At 47.3% G+C, this 24,194-nt stretch overlaps 1 protein-coding gene across 1 annotated transcript; it reads left to right on the top strand.

Annotated features, from left to right (window-relative positions):
* Positions 1-7,005: 7,005 nt before the first annotated feature.
* MEDAG (mesenteric estrogen dependent adipogenesis) lies at positions 7,006-24,050 on the top strand. The gene is made up of 5 exons (XM_057706985.1): positions 7,006-7,420; positions 17,217-17,326; positions 20,253-20,365; positions 20,760-21,045; positions 22,817-24,050. Exons 1-5 carry the CDS (start codon positions 7,143-7,145, stop codon positions 22,939-22,941), a joined length of 912 nt encoding a protein of 303 aa, XP_057562968.1. The 5' UTR covers positions 7,006-7,142; the 3' UTR covers positions 22,942-24,050.
* Positions 24,051-24,194: the final 144 nt, after the last annotated feature.

Below are 24,194 nucleotides of genomic sequence, written 5' to 3'. Positions count from 1 at the left end.
TAATGACACGATGCTGCCTTTCATTCATTCATTCATTCATTCATTCAATAAAAATAAATTGGATGTATTCTGTGAAAATACATCGTGCTAGGAATGAAAAAGGCATTGGCTACAGTTCTCTCTCTCTCTCTCGTGGGTTTAGTGGCCGAGACAGACAAGGAAATCAATAGCACAACGTCTGGAATAGGGGCACACACAGAGGGTATCATTTGTCCTAAGGATGAGCAGGAAGGGCATATAACCTGCCCTGAGTAGATGATGTTTAAACCGTGTCTTGAAGGGTGAGTGTGGGGCTGCAACAGGAGGAGAAGGCAGTGTCCCAAGAGGAGCCTGTGCTGAATCATTGAAAGAAAGTCAACCTGTGCTTCGGGGAGCGGCACGCCCTACCCCTCAAGCCTAGAGCAGAGGGTGTGGATCGGAGGCTGAGGTGGGGTCTCAGTCTGCTCGGGCTGCCATACAAAATACCAGAGACAGGGGATGCTGAAACAGCAGGCGTTTATTTTCTCACAGCTCTGAGCCTGAAGTCCAAGATCAAGGTGTCAGCAGTTTACATATCTCCTGAGGCCTCTCTCTGGCTTATAGACGCTGCCCTCTTGCTCTGTCCTCACATGGCCATCCTTCTGGGCAAAGCTGCCTGGTGTCTCTTCCTCTACTTATAGGGATACCAGTCCTATTGGATTGGAGGGTCCTATTAGGCCCCTCCCTAATGGAACACAATTCATCTGAATGCCACGAGGTGGAAGAGGGATGGAGAGGGAGGTGAGGCCAGTATGGCAGCTACTAAAATAGCCCAGGGGCAGAGTGATGGGAGCTACGTGAACAACAGTAGTGGGTGTGAAAAGAAAGCAGGAGATCCCTGAGATGTGCAGAAGAATCTGCAGGTGGAGGCAGCCAGTCTGCAGGGAGGACTGGGCGGAGGGACAGTGAAGGAGGGCGTAGGTGGAGGGAGGAAGTGAGAGGGTGGGATGACCCTGAAGGTCTGAGCCGAAGGATGGTGATGCTCCCTGGAATGAGGAACAGGGCAGAAGGAGCACATCTGTAGGTGGGAGGAAGATGATGGGTTAAAAGTGCCAGTGGGAACCGCAGGGAGAGTTTAGCAGGGAGCTGGGATGTGGGTCTGAAAATCTGAAAACAGGTCTGGCCTGAAGCTAGAGATTCGGGAATCATCAGCTAACTTGGGACCAAGGGTTTGGAGCCAAGGATTTGAACAAGATCATCCAGGGAAAGGGAAGATGGCCAGGACAGAACCCTGGGACTCAGGAAAAGCAGTGGCCTGAGAAGCGGGAGGAAGACCAGAAGATGAGAGGGAAGTGGCACTGACTAACTGCGGGCCTGATGTTGCCAGGCACTGTGCTAGATGCAGTGACAGCATCTCATGTGACTCTTACAGAAGTCCTCTCTGGTAGGCGTAAAACCAACATTTAAAGAGCACTTACTGCATGCCATGCACTTTTCAGAATAGTTTGTGGTAGCTCATCTAATCCTCACCAAGCCCCACCATTTATTTACACTCCAGGAAAATACAGCACACAGGGGTGACGTGCTCAAGATTGCACAGCTAGACTCAGAACTGGAATCCATGTGATAAGGCACCAAACTCTGAGCTCAGAGTCACATTGCTGTTCTGCCTCCACCTGCCTTGCACTGGTTTTAGAGATGAGAAAGTTAAGAGCCAGAGAGGTGAAGACGACATGGCTCGTAAGTAGCAGAGTCGGGTTTTAAACTTCCCACTTGTCTGTGCAACTTCTTCACAAGCTAAGGGAGGAGAGAATTGCAGGGATAAGTGTCATCTAGTGAGATTAGGACAGAAAGCATCCATTAGATTTAGCCACACAGAGTTCATTGGGGACCCTGGAAGTTCAGTTTCAGTGGTGTGATGGGACGGAAGTCAGGTAGTAGTCTTGAAGAGTGAATGGCAAGCAGGAATTTAGATGATCCTTTCAGGGAGTTTGACTAAAGAGAGAAGGTGAGAGATGGGAGAGTAGCTAAAAAGAGAGGTGGGGTATAAAAATGTTCAAAAACTTATTTTTTGTTTAAGAGGGAGAAACGTGCAGGTATTTGTACATTGACAGGAAATCCAAGGATGGGGGTTGTGGTGGTAGAGAACTGGCTTTCGGTCTGCTGTAGTTTGGTTAATTGGAATCAGGGTCTCTGGGTCTGGCTGCTTAAACCTCCAAAAGTGAATAACCGAGCCTGTAAGCTGGTGAAGTCGCCAAAGCACAGTCACCCCAATTGGAGCGCATGGGGATGGCAAGATGGTGACTGTTTTGCTTGAACTGCAGACATAGCCACAGACTCACCTTTGAGTGATTGTTCTGCCATGAACAGTCCCTAAATTTGAATGGTAACATCACAGGGAAACTGTTATCTTCATTTGTAATCTAAAAACAACAAATGTAAATAGCTATGAGGTACCAAAGGTTTGAAATCTTGAGAGTTCACTGCTGGTGAGAAGACAATTTGGTACAACTCTTTTGGAAAACAGTGGTACATGTTTCAAGAGCACTGCGTAATGTCACATCACTTATCACAATAGTTCCATTTCTGAGTTTGGATAAAAAAATTAAAGTGCAAAGATGTTCATTGCAGCATTGTTTATAATAAGAAAAAACTGGGAACAATGTAAGAGATCAAAAACAAAGAAATGTCTAGACAGACAGTAGTCCACCCACTTAATGGAAACTCACATAGTGGTTGAATACAGTACTTACAAAGACAATTTTTGAAGCATTATATATATAGTCATAAATGAGAAAAGCAGAATGAAAATTCTACCATATGAACACAACTGTGTAAACATGCTAAATATGAAAAAGGCTGACAATATCTTTACTAGCCTTGACAATGTTTGCCTGGTTAATACTTTGATAAAGAAAAAGAAACTACACACGAAAAGATCTCTGTAGCTCTCCATTGATTAGCAATGGCTGGCATTACAATGAACGTTGTTCTTTTCTGTTCACTTTTTCATATCTTCCTTTGACATTTCGGGAGTGCATAAATTATCCTTAAAGAAATGCAGGTGTTTTATTGAACATGCATCAAATGAAACCTCTAGATAACACATCAGGAAAGCATCTTTAAAATGTTTTTAATATGCTCCATATCACTTTTCTGTACAAAACAATACACATTCATTTAGAAAATGCAGGAAAAAAAAAGGAAATTAGAGAACTATGGAAAAGCAAAGAAAAATCTCATCGAATTCTTCTATTCAGGTAATAAATGTTGATATTTTACTACAACAGAAACAGACTTTCATGGGACGGACTGCTATGTTTATCTTAACAAGTACATATAACTCTGACATAAAACTCTGATGTCACACTTCACCCCTCAACAAAGCCAAACCATCCACAGACAGTGCAGGTTTAAAGGTGACCAGCGGTACTGAGCTTGGTGCATGTGGGGCTGGGTAGGGTTCTACAGTGGACCTGCTCTCATTGACCTTATAATTGGGAACACAACTTTTGGAGCTGTTGTTGTTGTTGTTGGGAGTTTAGTCCACCAGTAGACCAGAGACACACTATAAGCAAAATATAGCTAGGCTTCAGCAACAAGTCTGGACATGGTGCTGGAAGACTAGCTGAGCTGATGCCTGCATTTCTCTGTTACTTAAGGAAAGGGCCATCCTCTATTTATCCACCTCGGGATCTCCAGCAAACCACTGGCCCTGGAACACAGCAGGTGCTCAGTAAACATTTGTGGAAGTAAAAAAACAAAAATATGTGGAAGTAAACTAGAGGCTGAGGTTCAAATTCCTATCCTCTCACTTATTAGCTAGATGTTTCCATCCACTTCTCTGGCTTTGATCTCTGTCTTTGAGCTAATGGCTTTCAAATTTCAATCATTAACCCTGTCTTCTCTCCAAAACTCCAGACCCAGCTCACTAGCTGCCTCCTGGACTTGTGCAGCTGGGTGGTCCATACGTAGCTCAAAATCAGGACGTCTCCACCTGTACTTAGCATATTTGTCCCCAAATCTGCTCCTTCTGCCACGACGCCTGACTTCATTAATGGCCTCACCCTCACAGTACCCAAGCAAGAGACTAAAGCTCTGTCTATTCCTTGGCCTCGTTCTTTCCTCTTCCATTGACTCGCTCATGAAACCCTGCTGACTCCTGCTCAAAAATGTTCCCAGTTCATCCTGTCATCTCCATTCCCACAGCTGCCATGTCAGATCTTCATTAAATGTTACCCGGACCATTGCAGCAACCACCTCCCTGGTCTCTCTGCCTCCAATCTTCCTGTTCCAAAACCTCTTCTATGTGGCCACAACCAAAGGTATCTATCTAAACTCAGGCATAATTATATCACTTCCTCCCTTCAAAGCACTCAAAGGCTCCCCAGTGCCCTAAGAATCTGAATTCTTTTTTTTTTTTTTGTTTGGCACACGGGCTTAGTTGCTCCGAGGCATGTGGGATCTTCCTGGAGCAGGGATCGAACCCGTGTCCCCCGCATTGGCAGGCGGATTCTCAACCACTGCGCCACCTAGGAAGCCCAGAATCTGAATTCTTAAACAACGCAGAGGGCCTGTCACAATTTGGCTCTGACTTCCCTTTCCAGCCTCATCTCTTATAAAACTCACCCTCTCACCCTAAATAGGCATTGCCTGCTTTGACCACACACAATTTTCCACTCTTCCGCGACTAGACCATACTTTCTTTGCATAGGTTGGTCTAGAATCTTCTCTCCCAAATTCTTATTGATGGCGCTCCTACCCTGTATTCAAAGTCCCGCCCATTTGTCACTTCCTCTGAGAACCCTTCCTGGGACCTCCCAGGTAGAACCAATCACTCCATGGACCTTGCTCTCATAGTACTTAGGCCACACATCTAGCATAGCTCTCATTCAGGTCGAGTCCTTGCTTTGTTTTGTTTTTGTAGGCAGTGGGTGGGGTGAGAATGAACCCTGAGGAGGGAGTGGTGGGTCTATTCCTGGTGCCACCTCCCTCCCTGTGAACACAGCCCAGCCTCTGGGCCGCGCCTACAGCTTCAGCCCCCTGCACACCTACCCGCTGTGCATTAATCCCCAGGCTTGTGCTGTGAAAGACTCCCCTTGGGCGCTTGCTTCACAGGCAGAGCCCCTTCCTCCCACAGAAGGCTGATTCAGTATTAACCCCTGCTGGGCAAATTCGATTTGCTCAGAGACTCAGCCATGGCGATGGGTCCTGGGGGTAAAGGGACCCGTGTCTAGAGAAAGGAGTGAATGCAGCTCACTTATATTCTGAGGGTTAATGAGATGTGACAGAAAGACTCTTCAGCCCACGTGATTAAACCTATGCGGCGTCCTGGCGGGGGCACACAAATTAAAGATGTTCTCTAACTTCTGCTCAACTTCAGATCTGGCTTAGAGTCAGTCTGAAACTACACTACTTGAGGAAGGCTCCCCAGCTCCTCGGCACCGGGCCGGATTCTCCTCCCATTAACTCAGGTTTATCCTCAGCAGAGATGTTCATTTGGTGCACTGGAATGGCGGGAGTGCTTGTCCGCTGCTCTACTGGATGGTGAGTGAGGCAAGCTCAGGGCCTGCGCTTATTCATTCTACTCTTCTCGGAGTTTAGCTTACTGTCTGTCTCCTAGTAGATGCTTTGGAAATAGTTGTTCAATGAAATTGAATGGGAAAAGTCTTCCTTTCATACCTCAGGAGACGGGGCACACTCAGTATGTGCACAGAATGAGCCCCAGCTGGCTCTGAGATATCTACAGACTGAACACGTGTGTTCCAGGACTTGAGGGGCTCAGCCTCTGCGCAGGCAGGGGTGGGAGAGGATTGCTGGGTCCCTTCTGGCCCCACCACTGGGCAGACTGTGCCTGTGGTCCTCCGTGCGGGAGAAGCAAGCAGACCAAAGTGATGAAATCCACGGGGGATTCACGAAGCCATGATACAAAAGTGACACGATGGATGATTGGTGGGATTTCTTCAAGGAAGGGAACCTGAAACTGATAGGGGTCCTGTGGGGCTCCCGGGCACGGAGGCCTTTTTGTCCCCAGTTTCTTGTAGGCAAGACTTCAGGCTCCATGACCTACCCTGAGTTCCAAAGGGCAGATTCCAAACAGCTGCTAATCAAGGGAGGCGCATCCAAGAAACCACCAGAGGCGAGATTAAAGAGGCCAGAAAAACTCATCAAGATTAGAAGACTGACCACCTGAGAGGAGATGAAGGGAGTGCAAGCCATGCACACACCCGAATCGTGTCAGCAACCCCACCCTTGGACCGCTGTTATAAAGCCCCTCATTAAGTCCTCCCAGGCTGGGACATGGAGTTTGAGAGCAGGACCTCTCTGTGTCGCCCTTTGCCTGGCAAAGCAATAAAGCTTTCTTTTCTACTTCACCCAAAACTCTATCTCTGAGATACCATCCACCACCTCTGCACAGTGGCTGAGATTGTGGCATCAAATTTAGGGGCAGGAAACCTACAGGGAAAGGCTGAGGGGTAAATGAAGGGAGAGATCTGGAAGGGAAAAAGCAGAAACTGAGGTTAGAGGACAGTGGTTGGCAGCTGACGCCAACTTGGGGGCGGGGGCGTGAGAGTGGAGTTCAGAGGTTCAGCCCTTCCCCTGAGGGCCCTGGGCCCCAGGTGGGGCGCAGGCGGGAGGGATGCGCGCCTCCCTCCAACCTGTGCGCGCAGAGGTGCGGTGCCTTGGGCCTGGATGGGAGCGGCGCGCCCTCGCTCCCACTGTGGGCCAGATCCGGCTCTCCCCCCCTCCCCCTTCCCGCGGGCGCTCCCCACCCCCTCCCCCCAGCAGCGTCCCCACCCCCGGCAGTGTCTCCCCTCCCCCGGCAGCGTCCAGGCAGGGGTGGGCCCAGCCCCCAGGCGTGGAGCCGCGCACCCCAAGGGGATGAGTAACCGTAGGCTGCGCGCGGGCGCGGCCAGGCAGGAGCGTGCCAAGTCCTGAGATGCTGGAACGCGTCCGGAGCCTCTGGGGTCGTGCCCGAGGGCCGGGAGGGGCGCGGCAGGCGGATAAAAGGGCCGCGCGGCGCCGGGGCCGCTTTCTCCGCGCGGTGCCTGCGGCGCTCCGCTCCTCGCCGGCGGGCAGGCGGCCGGGCGGCCCCCGAGCGGCGACCCGGGGCGCGGGGCCCACCGCGTCGGCGCGCCCGGCGCCTCTCCGGGACCGTCGACGGCGGGAGCGCGGGCCGGGCCATGGCGGGGGTGCAGGGCGCGCCGGCGGCCAGGCCCAGCCTGACGTCCATCTCGTCGGGGGAGCTGCGCAGCCTGTGGACGTGCGACTGCGAGCTGGCCGTGCTGCCGCTGGCCCAGCTGCTGCGCCTGCAGCCCGGCGCCTTCCAGCTGCGCGGCGACCAGCTCGTGGTGCCCGGCCCCGCGGAGCCCGCGGCCGCGCGCGGGGGCTTCAATGTCTTCTGCGAAGGCCTCGTGCGCCTCGACGGGCAGCTCTACCGCCTCAGCGGCTACATCAGGAGGTGGGTGGCCTCGCCGCGCGCCCCAGCCCGCCGCCTGGGCCCCGCCGAGGCCTCCACCCCGCTGTCCACCCCCCGTCCCCTGGCCTCCCTTCCCGAGATCCAGCCTGGACCCCTCACCCCCGTCACACTTCTAGGTTTTTCTCATTGCTAAGGTCACCTGGAGGTGCAGCGCGTCCCCCGGCCCTGGCTTCTCCTGCCCTCGGTACTGACATTTTGCAGCTGTCCAAGCCTCCCGGGAGGGCATCAGGGCAGGCGCGTGGGGGAGGGCAGGGTGGGGAGCACGGAGCGGGCGGATGATTCTAACTTTCTGCCTTCTTAACTGAGTCAAAGGAGCTCAAATTGAGGGCACACCCTTCAGGGGATGTTTGCTAAGCAGAGACTCACGCCCTGGCTTTAGATTGGGGGGAAGGCGGGGAGGGGAGTGTTGTTCTCTTCTGTGCGTTGCGAAGTTTATCCAGTGACCCGGTGAGAAAGATGTACAAGTTTAAAGTTTCCCATCTTTGGCCTCACTGAGTTTTCAAAAAATAAATCAATAAACCTTGGCTGAGAAGGGACCAAAGCCCGATGAAGTCCAACCCAGGGCCGTGTGGGCTGTCAAGTGGGCAGTGTCAGTTCTGCGAAAATGAGGGCAATGCGTGTGGCTGCCAGGATCTGCGGGCAGAGCTTGGGCCAAATCGAATTTGATGGCGGTCACAGGATGCTTAACTGTGGTGGCCAAAGTGCCTGAAGCACTTCCTAGCAGACTTAAAGCCGGCAGGGATGTAGTCCATCCAAAGCAGGCTTTGATAGGGTAGAGGAGGAGAGAGCATCACTCTGCATTCTGTGGGGCCTCTTGCTACCAGAGGTTACCCTGTGCCTCCAGAGGTCACCCTGGGTGGCGGAAGGCGGGGGGCGGTGGTGGTTATATTTCTGTTGCAGAGCTGAGTACAGGGGAAGCAGTCAGTGCAGTCTAGAGGTTGATTCAGAGATGAATAAGCCGGCCAGCTATTAAGCTAGAAAGCCTTTGCTCTGGGGAAAGACAGCAGTCAGGGGCGCCCTGTGGGTGGGATGGAGCTCAGAGGGGCCAGCAGACAAAATGAGATATTTAAAATGCCTTCTTCCAAGCTGCTAGGGAAAACCTCGCTTTTCCACACAAAGAGCTGAGGGCCTTGAGTGCCTGAAAAACCATTCCCCAGCAAGAATTTTTCCCTTTCTTAGTGAATTGAAAATTCCAAGCCATAAGCCCGGGATGGTGGGAGGAACTGAGTTAGAAACCAGATCTGCAGAGATTTCAAAAGAAGATACTGTTGTATTTGAAAACAGAGTATGAAAAATAAAAATGTTCACAATGAATCGAAACTATAGGTTAGGCCTTTGGCAAGAGTCAGGTCCCCTGGTCTCAGCAAACAGTACGGCCAAACTTGAAATGGTTTTGAAGTCTGGTTGTTAAGTTGTTGCTTTGAACACTTCCTCCACAAAGGAAAATTAAACAGCAGTGGTCCCCTGGCAGTTTAGAGTCCAGAATAAACAATGACCAGGTGACACAGACCAGGGTGCAAACAGGAATCAGCAAATACAGAGTTCTCATTGTCTAAGCAGTCGTGTGAGGGCTTTTGACCTGGGAATAGCAAGGTGCACCTGAGAATAATGTGGGAGATGGAACAACCTGTCTTCCTCTCGGGGACATACTATGGCAGGAGGAGCAGCCTCTTATACCGGGGTGTGTGGTCCTGAAGGATGACTGGGAGGAACCTGGTCTGAATGGAGAGAGCCTTCTAGAAAGAGGGAGAAGACTGCTGTGGACAGCAGGGAGAGGTTTTGCCTTCTTGGATCAGGAGTGGGGTGTATAGTCAGTACAGACGTCTGAAGTTGCTGCTCCTGAAATTGGCACAGATTTACCCAGTTGTCTTTGGTCTGGAGGTAGCATAGGACATCCTCTCTCAAAACAGTTCTCCAAAGCACCACTTCCTTCCTTCCTTCCTCCCTTCCTCCCTCCTCCCTACCTCTTTCTCTCCCTCTCTCTCTCTTTCCCTCCCACCTTCCCTCCCTCCCCTCTCCCTCCCTTCCTTTCTCCCTTCCTTCCTTCCTTCCTTCCTTCCTTCCTTCCTTCCTTCCTTCCTTCCCTCCTTCAGTAAGCTTGAGCCAGTTTAACTGAAGAAGAATTTTGCGTGGTTTCCTTTTTACCAGTCAGCTTGGCACACTTCTAAAGATCCCAGAGCCACGTGGCTCAGTGACAGCCCCTGTGCATATTGCAGGCTCTGCCCAGTTCAGTGTCATTGCCCCTGTGGTCCTGGTCACCAGTTTTGGCCGATGTTGCATATTTCCTCAAGGTCGGACAGTTATTGGTGAAGACAACCAGTTTTGCTTTGCCTTCTTAGTCTGTCATCTTTAGAGTCAGTTTGTACCCCAGCATGTACTTTCCATTTTCCATAACGACTTGGGGCCTAGAGTAGATGGACTCCAGTGGCTTGCCTTCTTTGTGGCCCATGTTCCTGCCTTAGGTGTGGGATGGTCACCAACCCAGAGCAGCCACCAAGATGGCTGGGGAGTAAGAAACACCAAGTGACGATTCTTAATCATTTTGGACCATCAAACTTTTGAGATTCGTAGGTAGAGGTAGACCTTCTCCCCAGAAAGGTGGAGATACACCCAATGTCACTGACCATGCAGGTAGTTTATGAGATGCTTGGATCCAGGTTAAGAATCTTTCCTCTACTACTTAGTTTTTTGTTTTGTTTTGTTTTGTTTTGTTTTGTTTTGTTTTTAATTCAACAAATGTTTTGGTGTGGGATAAGCCCACAGCGTAAGCAAGATTTCTTTTCATGGCCTTGGAAGTATGTGCTGTGACTCACAGGGTCCTTTCCCAAAGAGCCCGACAGGCTAAGAGCTACTGACCCTGATAGTCATATGATTCACTTGCTCAGAGAGTAAGAGGAGAATTCGATGGTTCAACTTACTCTGGTTCATTTTCTAATATTGGAACATTTTTCTAAATATGCACCTGTTAAGTAAGCCTCAGGAAAACTAGGGTGGTGGGAAGGTCTAGTGATGGCACCCGGGTCCTGAGAGCCTGCTTTAAAATTATTTGTCCTCCTGTGGGGAATTTATGGCAAGATCTTCATTGTTATTTTTTTCTTTCAAGCTCAGGATTTCCACCCATGTTACAAACAAAACTTGCTCAGGGTACCAGATGTAAATTACTATTAAACTACCACACACACAGACACACACACATCACACACACACACACACACACACCCCTACTTTTTTTCCTATAATGCAGCCTTTTAGTGGGATGTAATGGCAAACATTTGACAAAGAAGAGCTCTAATTCCTTGTTTTCAGTGGTCCTCTAGCATGGAAGAGGCTTCTTAGAAAAAAGCAAACAAAGTTTTTTTAAAAAGAAGCTGCTTGGGGAATAAAAATAAGCACAACAGTAATAATGGTGGCCACTAATGTTTACTTGAGTACCAGCAATGGGTGCAAAGTATTTCACAGCTATTATCTCACAAAAGCTGACAAAGTTGGCACCATTGTCTGTTTCCCTTTTTTACAGATGAGAAAATTAGGACTCAGAGAGATTAAGTGATTTCCCGGGTGAGATGCCTGTGAGCCACAGGTCCAGGGCCTCTCCACAGCCCATGCTGTCAGCAAACTGCCTCGAACCTGAATAATTCTGGCTTCTTATAGGCTACAGTGGCTTTCTCATAGATTTCCCGAACCTCAAATAAATAACTGGAGTGATGTCAGCCAGTACACATCTTATGTGATCAGCTTAAAAGAGAAAGTAAGTCCAGTGGTTTGAAGCCACTAAAAGCAGTGCTGTGACCTGCTCTACTCAGATCCGACCAGCTGTTAGCTGGGTGACAGTCACACCCACCTCGAGGTCAGCCCCCTGAAGCAGGGGGCGCAGGGGAGGAGGGGAGGAGACGGCAGGAGGGTGGGGGGTGGTAAAGATTCAGGGGAGGATGAGTCAATGTTGGCTCATACTTAGATTTTCACTGGGGGGAGTGTCACCTCCACCCACATGGGTGGGAGATGCTCAGGCTCTGTCTGCAGCCCAGGCCTCTCAGAAGCATCTCCACATGCATCCCGGCAACCCTTGCGGTTGCCCTCAGTGGGCTCCTGACTGGTCCTCTGCTTTGGTCCCCATGTCTGAGTCTTGGATTTGATGACCTGCCCAGGGCCGCATCCCCTTAAACAGGACGCATAGTGGTACTGATGAAGTAATAATCTCTCATGTGTCAAGCTGTGATTTTTGTGGGATTCAGTCTGGAGTAAGTGTGGACACGCATGTGTGCAGGGACCAGGCTGCCTTGGTTTGAATCCTAGTTCTGCTGCTTACTAGCTGAGGGCTTTGGGAAAGTTACTTAATCTCCATCACTCAGTCTTCTCAGCTGTAAAATGGGAATAATAATGCCAACAACCTTATAGGGTGGTTGTTCAGAATTAACATGTATAAATTCCTCAAAACCGTCATTGGCACACATTAATCACGGGGAAGATGTCAGCTTACGTTCTCATCAAGCAACCCCAATGCCAAGTGCTCCACACACATTATTTAGACTTTCAGCCACCTCATGGGGCACCTCTTGTCAGCCAGATTTTACAAGTGAGGAAATACATCTCAACAAGGTTAAAGTCACAGAGATAGGAATCAAACCCAGATCAGGTGATTCAAAAGCCACAAGCCTTTGCTGCCTTCTTCGTTGGGAGCCTTGCTTTGCCCTCCGGTCTTTGCAAATGCCCACCTGTGGGCCTGGATGCAGCCACCCGCAGTCCCCAAGGCTTAGCTGAGCCGAGACTCCCCCCACCCTCACCCCCGGGGTCTCCCTCCTGCTTCTGCCCACACACTGGCGGTCTGCTTGGCCTGATGGAACAGTCTCTCCTCTGTACCTGATTCAGCGCAGTAAATGGTTCTAACCCCAGGAGTTTGCTCCTTCTTATTTACATTATTAGGACATAGCCCTGTGGGCACATGAACGCAGAGAACTGTGCATTCCTCCAGCACGTGTGTGTTTGAATGATTAACTAGTTTGTAAGCTTCTGAATAACAGGGACCGTTTCTTAGACCAGTGCTTCTCAAACCTTTAATAAGCTTGCAAGTCTCCTGAGGATCTTCTTAAGACATAAATTTCAGATCGAATACAATCAGAGAGGGACTCAGGATTCTGCAGTTTTACAAGCTCCCCTGTGATGCCCATGTTGTTGGTCGGATGATCAGACTTTAAGCAACAAGGTCTTAAATGTGTATCATTTCATATTGAAATGATACATTTTCTTAGCTGTCTCCCTGATAGACTATATGCTTCTGGAAAACAAGACTTTCCTTCCTCATCTTGTGTCCCCAGTGCCCAGCACGTAGTAGGTACCCAGTAAATGTTTATTGCATGAATGAATGAGTGAATGAATGAAAATGCGTGTCATTGATTAGAGTTATAGACATTAGAGTGATAAATCTGAAAATTGTGCTTATTTCACTTATTTCACTTTTGCCTCACTAGAGTTGGGACAGAAGGAGAGGCGGGAATGAACAGAGGAACTATTTGAGTGTGTAGGGGAGGCTTTCTTTGCATAAAACCTACAAATTAACACTGGAAGGAATGTCCCTGTAAGCTTTTGCTTAGTCACAGCAAAAGATTGTGGAAGCTATTAGCAATTTCTGGGCCTTTTACACAAGAACTATTCCAATATAGTCCTCTTTTTCTCTGCTCCTTCCTCCATATTTTAAAAAATGAACACATACACACACATACACACAGATGGGAGCCACATCTTTGATTTCCTATTTCTCTTTGAGTGTTACATTATCAGTGGCCAGGGTAGTTTGGAGCAGCTTTTTGAATCATGCTAAAGATGATGTAAAACTTGAAGGAAACTCTGGAGAAGGGTAGGCATCTTAGGAGTGGGTGATCTTTCAACTACTACTGATTTGCTAGAACCAAAAATTCAGTGTTCTTTCCTGGTCCCATCTTTCAGGTATTGCCTTCATTAAGCTGCTCCCTTTAGCCTTCCAAACTGTAAGGATGAGGAAAGAAACTGGAGCAAGGAAAGAGAAACTCTTACTCATTTATTTTTCAGATACTCATATAGTCCTTCTTTCCTGATAACTCAAATGAACACAGCCCTCAGCCCTGGTTGTGTGTCAGAAGCTTACAAAACTTCACCCTAAGGCCAGTGGAGTTGGCCAGAATTAAAGATACTAATACAGTTTGTTGAGCATCTACTATGGGCCCAAATACATATGTCTATGTTACTGTCACTACATCACATCATCAAATGGAAGGCAATACTCTTGTATTCCTTTTACAGATGAGGGAACGTGTTCAGATGGGTTAAGTAACTCCTTCAAGGTCACAGTGAGTTGTGGCTCTAGGACTGAATGCACACAGACAGTCAATTAGAACGTGAATTAAATCTTCTTATTTCAAATCACTGTGCTTTCCATCACATTGTTCTGACTTTCAATCTTTGGATTAAAGCCAGGCATAGAAAGTTCCAGCCTAACAGCATTTTGGGGCCAGAATAAAAGCAATGAAGAAATGAGAGTTTAAAGGAACTATCTTAAACTGTTTGCTTCTCATCCCTAATGATAACTTTAGCAAATAAAATAAATATCCAGGACACAGAAGCAATATTTGCATGAGTAATTCAGAAATATGCATGATTAAAGATGAGATAACTAGTCCCTAAGTTCGTCTAGTCAGGCTCATTTCAAAATAAAACCTGTGGTTGAAATGTCAGGTACTTAAAGACATGTGAGATTTAACAACTAGGTCCTCAATCGTTTTGTATTTTTAGTGACTTACATATCCAAATTTCATACCAGTGAATTCCAAAGGGATGCTCATATTTATTTATTCCGCTGTAATTTTGAGGTGTTTAACAATTGGACCGTGACTGGAAGGCTCGGGATGGATGAATTAAGGAGGCAGTTCTTATTTGTGACCTGGTTTAAATAGAGAGTTAAGTAGGGATCTTGCCACAATCTCTTGTCTGTAAATTCTGTTATCAGAGCTCTTGCGTGAACAGCTTTTCCCCACATCTGTGGTACAGTGATAACTGGCAATGCTCTGTGATGATGTTTTTAGCCCCGTTAAGATCCTAAGAGTGCCCCTAAATCATCAAAGGAAGATTAAATTATGTTGAACATAGTCTTCCTATTCAGGATAACTTATTAAATTCAGGCTCCAAAAGAGGTGACTCACGTATAGGTTATGCATTAAACTCAGTATGTGACTCTCAAGAAGACCCCCCTTCCCTCTCCCCCTGCCAAGTCCCCCTTTTTTGATCAGGACAAATAACAGTTCTTTGAGCCCTATAGCATTCAAAAAAGCCTCCACAGAATTCTGGGGGAAACTGATTATTTTCCCAACCAGTGATCTTTTCCAAGTTGAGATTTTTATCTTTTTCCTGCCAAAGATACCTCCAATGAGACATCAATCGACCTTGTAGGCAGAGGCAAGTATTGCACTGTCATTTGGGTCATCGGAATAGTAATCAAAACTACAGAATTTCTGGATGTACTATACACACATATACACCATGTCACGCCCTAGAGAGTGACAGTGAGACCATGGATATTGAGAAAGTGGAGGAATCTCCTTGAGGAAAATATTAAGTGCTTAAATGACTGTAAATTAACTCCATGATAAATAAGGTGGGAGAATGTGAAAATTGCTTTGGATGGATCACAGGTAGTACCTGACTCCAGGCCTGGCATCATGCATCTATCGCTTCGATGTTTACGCCAATCAGACTTGCCCTTCTTTTACTACAAGCTTTTCTCCTTGCTTTCTCCCTCTACCCCTCCCCACAAGACCTCTCACCGGCCAGCCTCTCCTCACCCACTGCCCAGGTCACTCTGCCCACCTGTGCCAGGTCCCTGGAAGATGAATAGATGGATGGAGGGGTGGGGAGCACAGGTCCTGCCTCCCTGCTACCCCATCCCCACTTCCTGGGCCCTGAGCTCCTCAGATGTGGAAGGCACAGGTCGGCACATAGCCGGTGCTTAGTGAACGCTGCTGAATGAATGGAGAGCGAATGAACCCGGCAAATGGAGGTTCCCTTTCTCCTTCCTGCTCTTTTGCTTCCTTTCATCAGTACCTTTGGGCAGTTGGTCGGTTGGGACAAAGAAGAACAGGAAAACTCCCCTTCTGCTGGTGCGGGACCCAGTGACACTCCCCTTCAGGTGCCTCCTCACCGCATCCTCACTCCACACTGTTCTGCCCAGGGGAGGGTGGGGGCAGGGGAGACATGGAGGAAGAGCCTTAGAAATCCCGGGTCTGCGCCTGCGCTGTCTTACCCCGGTCCATTCCGCTGCTACCCCCGCTTCTCCTCTCCCCTCGCACCCACACCCCTGAAGAGCGACACCTGCACCCCCTCGCCTTCCCTGGATGCACCAGCCTGTGTCCCCCTCCCCACCGCAGGATCAGGCCCCTAACCACCCCCGTGGCCAGGGTTGGGAGGTGGAGGCTATGTTAAAAGCCTGGTGAAACAGAAAGCAGGAAGCATTTTCCATGCTCCATCGGGGGTCAGGTTTTAAAAGCTCTCAAAATCAGACCTGACAATCCCAGAAAAAAGATAATGACACAGATTTCTAAGAAACCAGGCTGGAGGTCGACCGCAGAAGCTGTGTTTTCCTGCCTCGGGGGTAGATATTCTCCCACTGCTCTTGACCCAGGCCTGGGACCGAGTCTCGTGCTCCAGCCCCTCTAAGTGGTCCCTGAGAAGCCCGAGATGCGGAAGGAGGCTGAGGGGACTGTGTGGCCAGAGCTCCCTGCTGTGGGCGTTCCCCAAGGCTGTGATTTTCATGTCAGGCTCTGGAAGGACAAGTCAGACAGAAACAGGGGAGCCGGCTCCACCGGGATTAGATGTCACAAGCCAATACGTGGGGCTGTGTAGCAAAAGCAGCTCGTTCCTCTCAGCGGTGCCGGTCAGTGGGGAAGCCACTCTGTCTTGAACTGAGGAGGACATCCAGCCTGCCCGTGTACCCGCTGCTTCTGAGCTTGGGTTTATTTAGAAAACTAGCCATGTTCTTGAAGGAAGCCAATTTGCACTTGCATCTGTCTTTTTTTTTTTTTTTTTAAATCAACAATGCAGAAAGGCTGCTTACAACATGTGTAGAGTAGGGAGAGAGCCGACATGCTGGAGAACAGAGTCAAATAGTAAAAGATCTTCCTGGGCTGGAATAATGAAAACCAAAGAGGTTAAATGTAATAGGGTCCTGGGCTGAAATTCAATATTAGGTTTTTTTTGGGGGTGGGGGGGGCGGTGTTTTGTTTTAATTGCACAAGCTCTTGATTAGGGAGATGTGAATTAGTTCATACGAATATTTGTTGATTGTCTAATTTATGGAGGGGACTGGGTTTATCCTGGGATTAGGGAAAGACAGGAAAATTTCAGACCTACCAGTTAGATAGGATGACTGCACTGGAGAAGACCCAGAAAATTCCACGTATTGGGTGTAATTCATTTTCAATCCAGAGAGACATAGCACTCTGTTAGTGCTATCCTACAGCCCAAAGATAGACAGTACTAGTCATCACCTGGTACGGGCTGCCCTTGAGAGCCAGGTGTTGGTGCCGAGCGCCCCCAGGACCAGGGCCACCTTTGGGTTGCATGCTGATCTGTCAGCCTCCCGGGGGAGGAGCACTGCTTTATTTGGTACAGGACACGGCTGCCTCCTGAAGGACACACTTTAGGGGACTTTCCTCCCAGGGTCTGCGGATGTAGCAGGTACCTGCTGAGCCCGTCCCCTTCCTGACCTCCATGGGAAGGTACATCACATTTGTAATCAGCTCTGCTTGCTTCATAGATATGTGGAACTGACCAACTACTGCGATTATAAAGACTACCGGGAAACTATACTGAGCAAACCGATGCTGTTCTTTATTAATGTACAGACCAACAAGGACCCCTTGAAAGGTAGGTATAGAAGTGTTTGGGTTTGGTTCTGCCTTGCCGGGCTGTGGACTGTGGCCTGCTGATGAGGTAGAAGTTAGGCATGGAGAAAGTAGGGCAGGTGTCAGCTTGTGTAAGACTGGAAGCCTGGTATGTGAGGCCATTAGCACAGCACAAGCCTGCAGATCAAACCTCTAAGTGATCCTAGCGCAGAAGCCATCTGTCTCTGAGTTTTCTTTCATACTTCCTGTCTAAGCAGGAAGTGATCTCTGAGCCTGCAGGGGTTGCAAAAATGACCAGAGTGATGAAGATGATAGTATATAATACTGTCTACCACATATCAAACACTTCCGTGAGGCATGTGTTAATGTCAATAATTGGCCAACAGCCCAGTAGGGCATATCGTCTAAAGGAGAACATTTTTGAGCATGAAAGCGGGAACTGTAATAATTCTGCTGGGACAGAAGTATAAACTAGAACTGACTCAGGCATAACTAGGACGCCTGGCCACCCTGCCTATGCGGTACTTAAACCATCCCCATTTTATGGATGAGAAAACTAAGATAAAGAAAATAAATACTTGTATAGATGCTTGTATGTTTCATGATGTGGCCTTCGAATTTCAGTTTTAGAGCCATCTATGGCTTCTTCCAGGAAATCAGACTGATAACTATATTAACTCAAATTCCAATATGAAAATATCTCAATTTTCCCTTCTTCCTCCTGCTCAGAATGATACGTGGGGAAAGTCATGGGCATACGTTCTGTGATGGCAGTAGAATTTCTTTTTCTTTTTTTAAAATATTTATTTACTTATTTATTTGGTTATGCTGGGTCTTTGTTGCAGCAGGTGGGCTCCTTAGTTGTGGCTCAAGGTCTCCTTAGTTGTGGCACGTGAACTCATAGTTGCAGCATGCATGTGGGATCTAGTTCCCTGATCAGGGATCGAACCCTGGGCCCTTTGTATTGGGAGCGCAGAGTCTTAACCACTGTGCCACCAGGGAAGTCCTGGCAGTAGAATTTTTTAAACTTACTCCTAAATAACCTTCTTAAAATGAGTCCGAGGGCATAAGAATTGGTCTACAAATTCCAAATAGGCTTCCTCAAACATGCCCTTCCTTATTCAGATTCGTGGAGCTGATTTTCTGCTCCTCTCATTCAGAGTTATTCAGATTCCCTGCTCACTTCATAATTCACAGTCACCATGCCCTTCTCTGCAGGAGGAGCCGGGAACAGATCACACTGTAACAAGCAACACTCGTTAGAGCATCTGAGCCCCTGATATTATTTGGCTTGCTGCTGACCAGAGAGCTGAGAATTCTCTAAGAATGTAATTCACAGATGTATCCAGTACACCTCCTGCGCTGGTCTCTCGGGAGGACTCTTAAGAAAGAATAAGAGACCTCTCCATTTTAACATTATAACAAACGTACAGGGATTAGTATAAGGAAATATTTGTGGGTGGCCTAGAAAAGGTACACAGTTGTAAACTCTTGTGGAAGGAGGTACAGACACCCAGTCCTTGTTAGTTGTGAGGAAAGCCATGAAATGAAGAGATTCTGTGACACAGTAAGCTTAAGATCATCAAGTTTACATTATGAAAATTGTGATTAAGGCAACACGTCCAGCCCTGCTGCTATCCTAAACTGTACTTTTGTGCAAATTTAGAAGAAGCCACCATTAACTCAAGACAATTGACTAATCCTTCCCAGAAGTTTGTCATAATAAATGTACAAGTAGACATTGTGGAAATGATTGGCATCGTCTACAGTTGTGCAGTACACAACCTGCTCAGCCTGCACAACTGAGGACAGAAGGTGGTGGCCCCAAGGATCTAATGAGCCCAAAGGTCTTGGTTTGGTTTATGTGCAAGTTAATTCAAGGTATCAAATAGTAGCTTGTTTTACTTGCTTATTTATATCTTTTCTCAAAGAGGAGATAGGGTAGTTTCTATCTAAAGTGCCCTCCAAAAATAATTTGGGAGAAAGGAAAACAGGGGTAGGAAAAATAAGATGGATAAGGTGAGTGCAAAGATTAGTTCAAAATGTATTCCCCAAGAATGTAACACTTGCCAATGGTGGACCACCGGTTCAATGTTCAAAGCCAGTGCAGCATGTTCAGTTCCCCAAATCACATGACGGCAGGTCCATGACCTTTAAACAGAAGGCAACATTTGATGTTATGTGTCTCCCTAGAAAAAGTGCTTGAGCAATGAAGGGCGTGGAGCTTGTTTCTGGGGGCTTGAAAAGTTAAGAGTTTGGTTAATAGTATTTCAAATTTCGTAGGGAGTAAACAACCGTCCCTTTGCTTAGGTTATATAGAATTGGACGGAATTGGATTTAAGGGATTACCAAACCAAACTCATCAGATCAATAATAACAACAACAAAACTGTCTGCCAGGACACAGTCGTGGTATGATTTAAACAACGGGGGGACTTTTCCGCTGGGCTTATGCTGGGTTGGGGCTTGGAGGAGCACCAATCTCAGATTGCCTGGGTCCTTAGAACCCTAGACAAGTTCTTTGGCGGACCGAAAGCCAGGTCTCAGGGGAGGACGGGGAAAGAGAGGCAGGGGGAAGGCATGGGGCATTTCTGCTTTGCAAATGAGGAAATGTGGGTGAGAGCCAAGTTGCTGTTTATCCAGCAAGGTGGTGACATGAAAAGCAGCCTCCTCCAGCTTTCACTTTGGCTCCCATGCCGGACGCACGCAGAGGAGACTCGGTCCTCACCCGTGATCATTATGGACTGGAACTTCCAATTTCTGAGGCAAGAGTGACAAAGCGTAGCCTAGGGGAGCTGATTTTCTAACTGGGTAGGCTCTGCAGTGAGGGAGATTATAAATTAATAAAATCTCCAACTATGGTGGAAATCCCTGCTCTGTCAGATACGAAGAAGTATGTTTAGGTCACCTGTGCACCATTGTGTTTGACTTCTGCTTCCCAATTTCTAGAAAGAACATATGCGTTTCTTGTGAACACCAGGCACCCCAAGATAAGAAGACAGATAGAGCAGGGGATGGACATGGTCATCTCCTCAGTGATTGGAGAAAGCTACCGGCTTCAGGTGAGGGGGTCTGGGTGTTTCAGGCCAGGGCTGAGTTCCTAGAGCTTAACTCTAACGACTCAACCCAGACATAGGCGTTTCCTGATGGCTTCATTACCACTACCAATAAAATGAGCTTCGTTTCTAGCAACTTCTTAGAAATGGGGTCAGAATAAATATAAATTTGGCCAAGTGGTTCCAGATATTTACATGGAATTTGATGCAAATGCAAAGATCTGTTTGAAAAAATTAAAGGCAACAGTTTAAAAATGTCAGGAGGAAAGAGAAAGAAGGGGTGTGATATTTTGGACATTGCACTGCTGTTAATCCTATAATTCGATGATAATATGTAAGTCTGTAATATAACATTATAGTTATATCCATGAAATTAATTAAATGCTTCTTTCTCTTTCAGTTTGATTTTCAAGAGGCAGTAGAGAATTTTTTCCCTCCAGGAAACAAAGTGATTAATGGAGAAGATTTGAGCTTTGCGTATGAATTCAAAGCTGACGCATTATTTGATTTCTTCTATTGGTTTGGGCTCAGCAATTCCACTGTAAAAGTGAATGGAAAAGTTCTGAATTTGTCAAGTACAAGTCCAGAAAAGAAGGAGACCATTAAACTATTTCTGGACAAAATGAGTGAACCTTTAATCCGAAGGAGCAGTTTCTCTGACCGAAAATTCAGTGTAACTTCCAGAGGTACGTTAAAAATTCTCAAGTACCCGAGGAAGGTAGTTAAGTTAAAAGGTAGAATAATATCATGGGAGAGGAGAATCATTTAATGGAACAGCTAAGACCTCTTGATAAAGGGGAAATGTAATATCACATATTTCAGAAAGTAAGAAGTGAGAAACATTTACTAGCAAAGAGAAATATAGGAAACTAACACAACATTGTAAGTCAACTACACACCAATAAAAATTTTAAAAAAAGAAAAGAAAAGAAATATAGTGACTTGTCCTTTTAGGCTCCTTAAAGTTTTCTGACATAGCAGTTTCATGGTGCAGCACATCCAGAAAATAATTTTCAAATATATTATTAACATAAATACATGTTAATACTCATTGAAATATTATTAACAATAATTTAACTATAGAAGAATGATGCTTTCCTGAGGTGCAGATTCAGGGCAACAGAATATTAAGGAAAAGTGTTGGTTGAGGGAAGAAGACACATGGTCGAGATATCCATCTTAAAAATATTTGGAAGGGTTCTCCAGAGTTTCTAAGACCATGAAAGAGTAACTCTTGAGAATGCGTCATTTAACAAACTCCAGATCACGTCTGCTGCGTTCTAGATTTTATATCCAGTGCCTCCTCCCCAGGATCTGTCGAGACTTTTCAGTCTGGTGGGGCTAAGGCAGTGAGATCAGTCAAGTCTTGTCTGGATTTGTCTTCTGCTGAGCCTGCAACTTCCTTGAACCAGGACTTTTGCTGCTAATTGCAAACAAACAAAGAAAAACAAGCAAAGAAACACGCCAGTCTCCATGAACCTGCCATTTTTAAAAAGTTCAAAAAAAAAAAAAAAAAACCATTGTATTCAATGACAGTTGCTTTCTTCCAATGTTTCTAGCAAAAACGCTTACTCCTAGCTATTTCTTATCCTGGAAGTAGCTTCCCTCTGTCTCTGTCTCTCCCCCCGCTCCCTCCCTCCCTGCCATTCCTACTGCTCCTTCTCTCTCCCTCTGTGTTGCTTTACTTTATCTGTCTGGCTGTTCCTTACAAAGATGCCTTTGTGCTCTGCTCCAGTGCAGCCCCGTTGGGCAGGGGTGTGGTTTATACTCTCATCCTTTGCAGGGAAGATTACCTTGCCTGGTTGTGGCCATCCCAGATGCCTGGTCCTTCCTGGGACACCCTCCAGCCACTGGCCACAGCAGCCTGGGCAGGGTTTCTCTGTTTCACCATTGCTCACAGTGTGTCGCATAGGCTGTCCGGTGTCCACTGGCATCCTGGGGACACCAAAGGGCATGTGAAGTTGGGCAGTGCTTCCTTGTGAGTTTAATGTGAGCCAGCCCTGGGGTCCCTCCACTCCAGAGCAGTGGCAAAGGGTTCTTCAAGGCCCACCTGAGCGATCATTATATACCACAGACGCCCCAGCCAAGATGCACTAGCCGCCCAGCAGGCAGCTCCACTGGCTCAGCCCTGGTGGTCAGTTAGCCCGGCTCCATCTCCTTCTCAAAACTGACCTTTGTCCTGGGCACCTATTCCCCACCTGAGGGCCTTTTGTCATCAAGTGGGAAAGGGTACCTGCAGCTCCAGCCCACGGAGAAGCACGTGACAATCCACACCCTCCCAGTGAACAGAAAGGAACACGTTTCTGTCAGCTTTTTGAGTTTTTCTGTGGAAGCCAGGATTCTCTATTCACTATTGAAATGGTTATGTTGGACGTTGTGTGGGCTTTAGGCACTGTTGGGGTTTGGTTCTGGTTTTCCATAGATGGTAATAATGCAGGCCCTGTTGACTTTTTTCAGGTTCAATAGATGAAGTTTTTAACTGCAATCTGTCACCCAGATCATCCCTGATGGAGCCTCTTTTGGCAGAATTACCATTTCCATGCGTCCTGGAATCTGAAGAGACACCCAAGCCATTTATCTGATTGGACTAGACATTCTCCGGTGCCTCCTACACCCCAGGCCTGGGCCAGAACCTAACGCCGAGGGGATACAAGAGAGGTGGGAGGCGGGTACCTCCACCCTCTGCTCCTACAGAGGCCCCTCCCTTCCGTTTCCGTGGGCGATGCCTTGGCAGGGCCGATGCAGCTGACTTCAGGATGGAAGGGCTTTGGCCCCACAGCCTGGGAGGTTCCTCAACTTTTAACACTTCTCCAGAGAGGCAGGGGGAGTGGCAGGGTTCTGCCACCCCGAATGCTTCGTTTACACCCTGGCGTCCTGGGAACTACCCAGGCAGACTATGTGGGAGCCGTCTGACCTGGGTTTTACCCTATGATGCTTCATAAATCCGGGCTTGGCCCTCTGCTTGCCTGAACCCAAGCCCAGCAAGCATGGGGTTAGCAGTGCTGTTCTCTTGCAAACCTGGCTGAGCAATAAGCCCAGGACATCTTTCACCAGAAGGCAAGTATGTTTTTTTATCCTGCCCATAGGATGAAACCTTAGGAGAAACATTCAAGGTGAAGCTCAAGGGAGGATTGGCCAGGTTGATAGGAAGGTAACCCTGCCATCCGCTGCCTGAAATTTGAACTCCCTTGACCTCCCTCTTAATAAAGTGGCCTGTGTAGAAAGAGGCCAGGTGATGTGATACCAAACATGACAGGAGAAGGATAATGTATGTGGCAGTGTCCTCTCTATTAAAAGCACATAATGTCAGTTGGATATTTCATAAGCTTTTAGCAATCCTAGCACTAAAAGCAAAGTAGAAGAAAGCTATACCATTACCATAATACATTGTTACATCAATACATTTTTCTTCTCATAGCTATGGTTGAGTTCTTCAAAAAGGAAAAAAAAATCATCCTATTTACATATAAAAACCTGCATGAATGAGCTCCTGCATAGGCTTATAATGAGAAAGATTTCTGGGTCCTGAGTATAATTTTTCTATCCTTTTAAAAAATGTTCCTGTATTATTCCTTTTGATAGTGCTTCTGAATGTCCTTTCCTTTATATTTGAAATGGTATGTACTGTATTTGTGCAATTAAATTTTTCCTTCGCATTCAGCACAGAATCGATTAAATTTGTGACCAAGTATGTGTGATCTTTCCATCCTGCTTTGCAGGCTGTATGCTGGCCTGGTTACTTAGTGACTTACAGTAAGAGTTGTGGGGTTTACAGCTACTTTCTCAAGAAAAGCCTTTTTTGAAGAACAGGTCGATGAAGTAACTGGAGGAAAAA

Source organism: Hippopotamus amphibius, chromosome 14, assembly GCF_030028045.1.
Source record: "Hippopotamus amphibius kiboko isolate mHipAmp2 chromosome 14, mHipAmp2.hap2, whole genome shotgun sequence".
Taxonomy (NCBI): Eukaryota; Metazoa; Chordata; class Mammalia; order Artiodactyla; family Hippopotamidae; genus Hippopotamus; species Hippopotamus amphibius.
The sequence above is the reverse complement of the archived record's forward strand: the minus strand, read 5'-3'. Positions and strand labels throughout refer to the sequence as shown.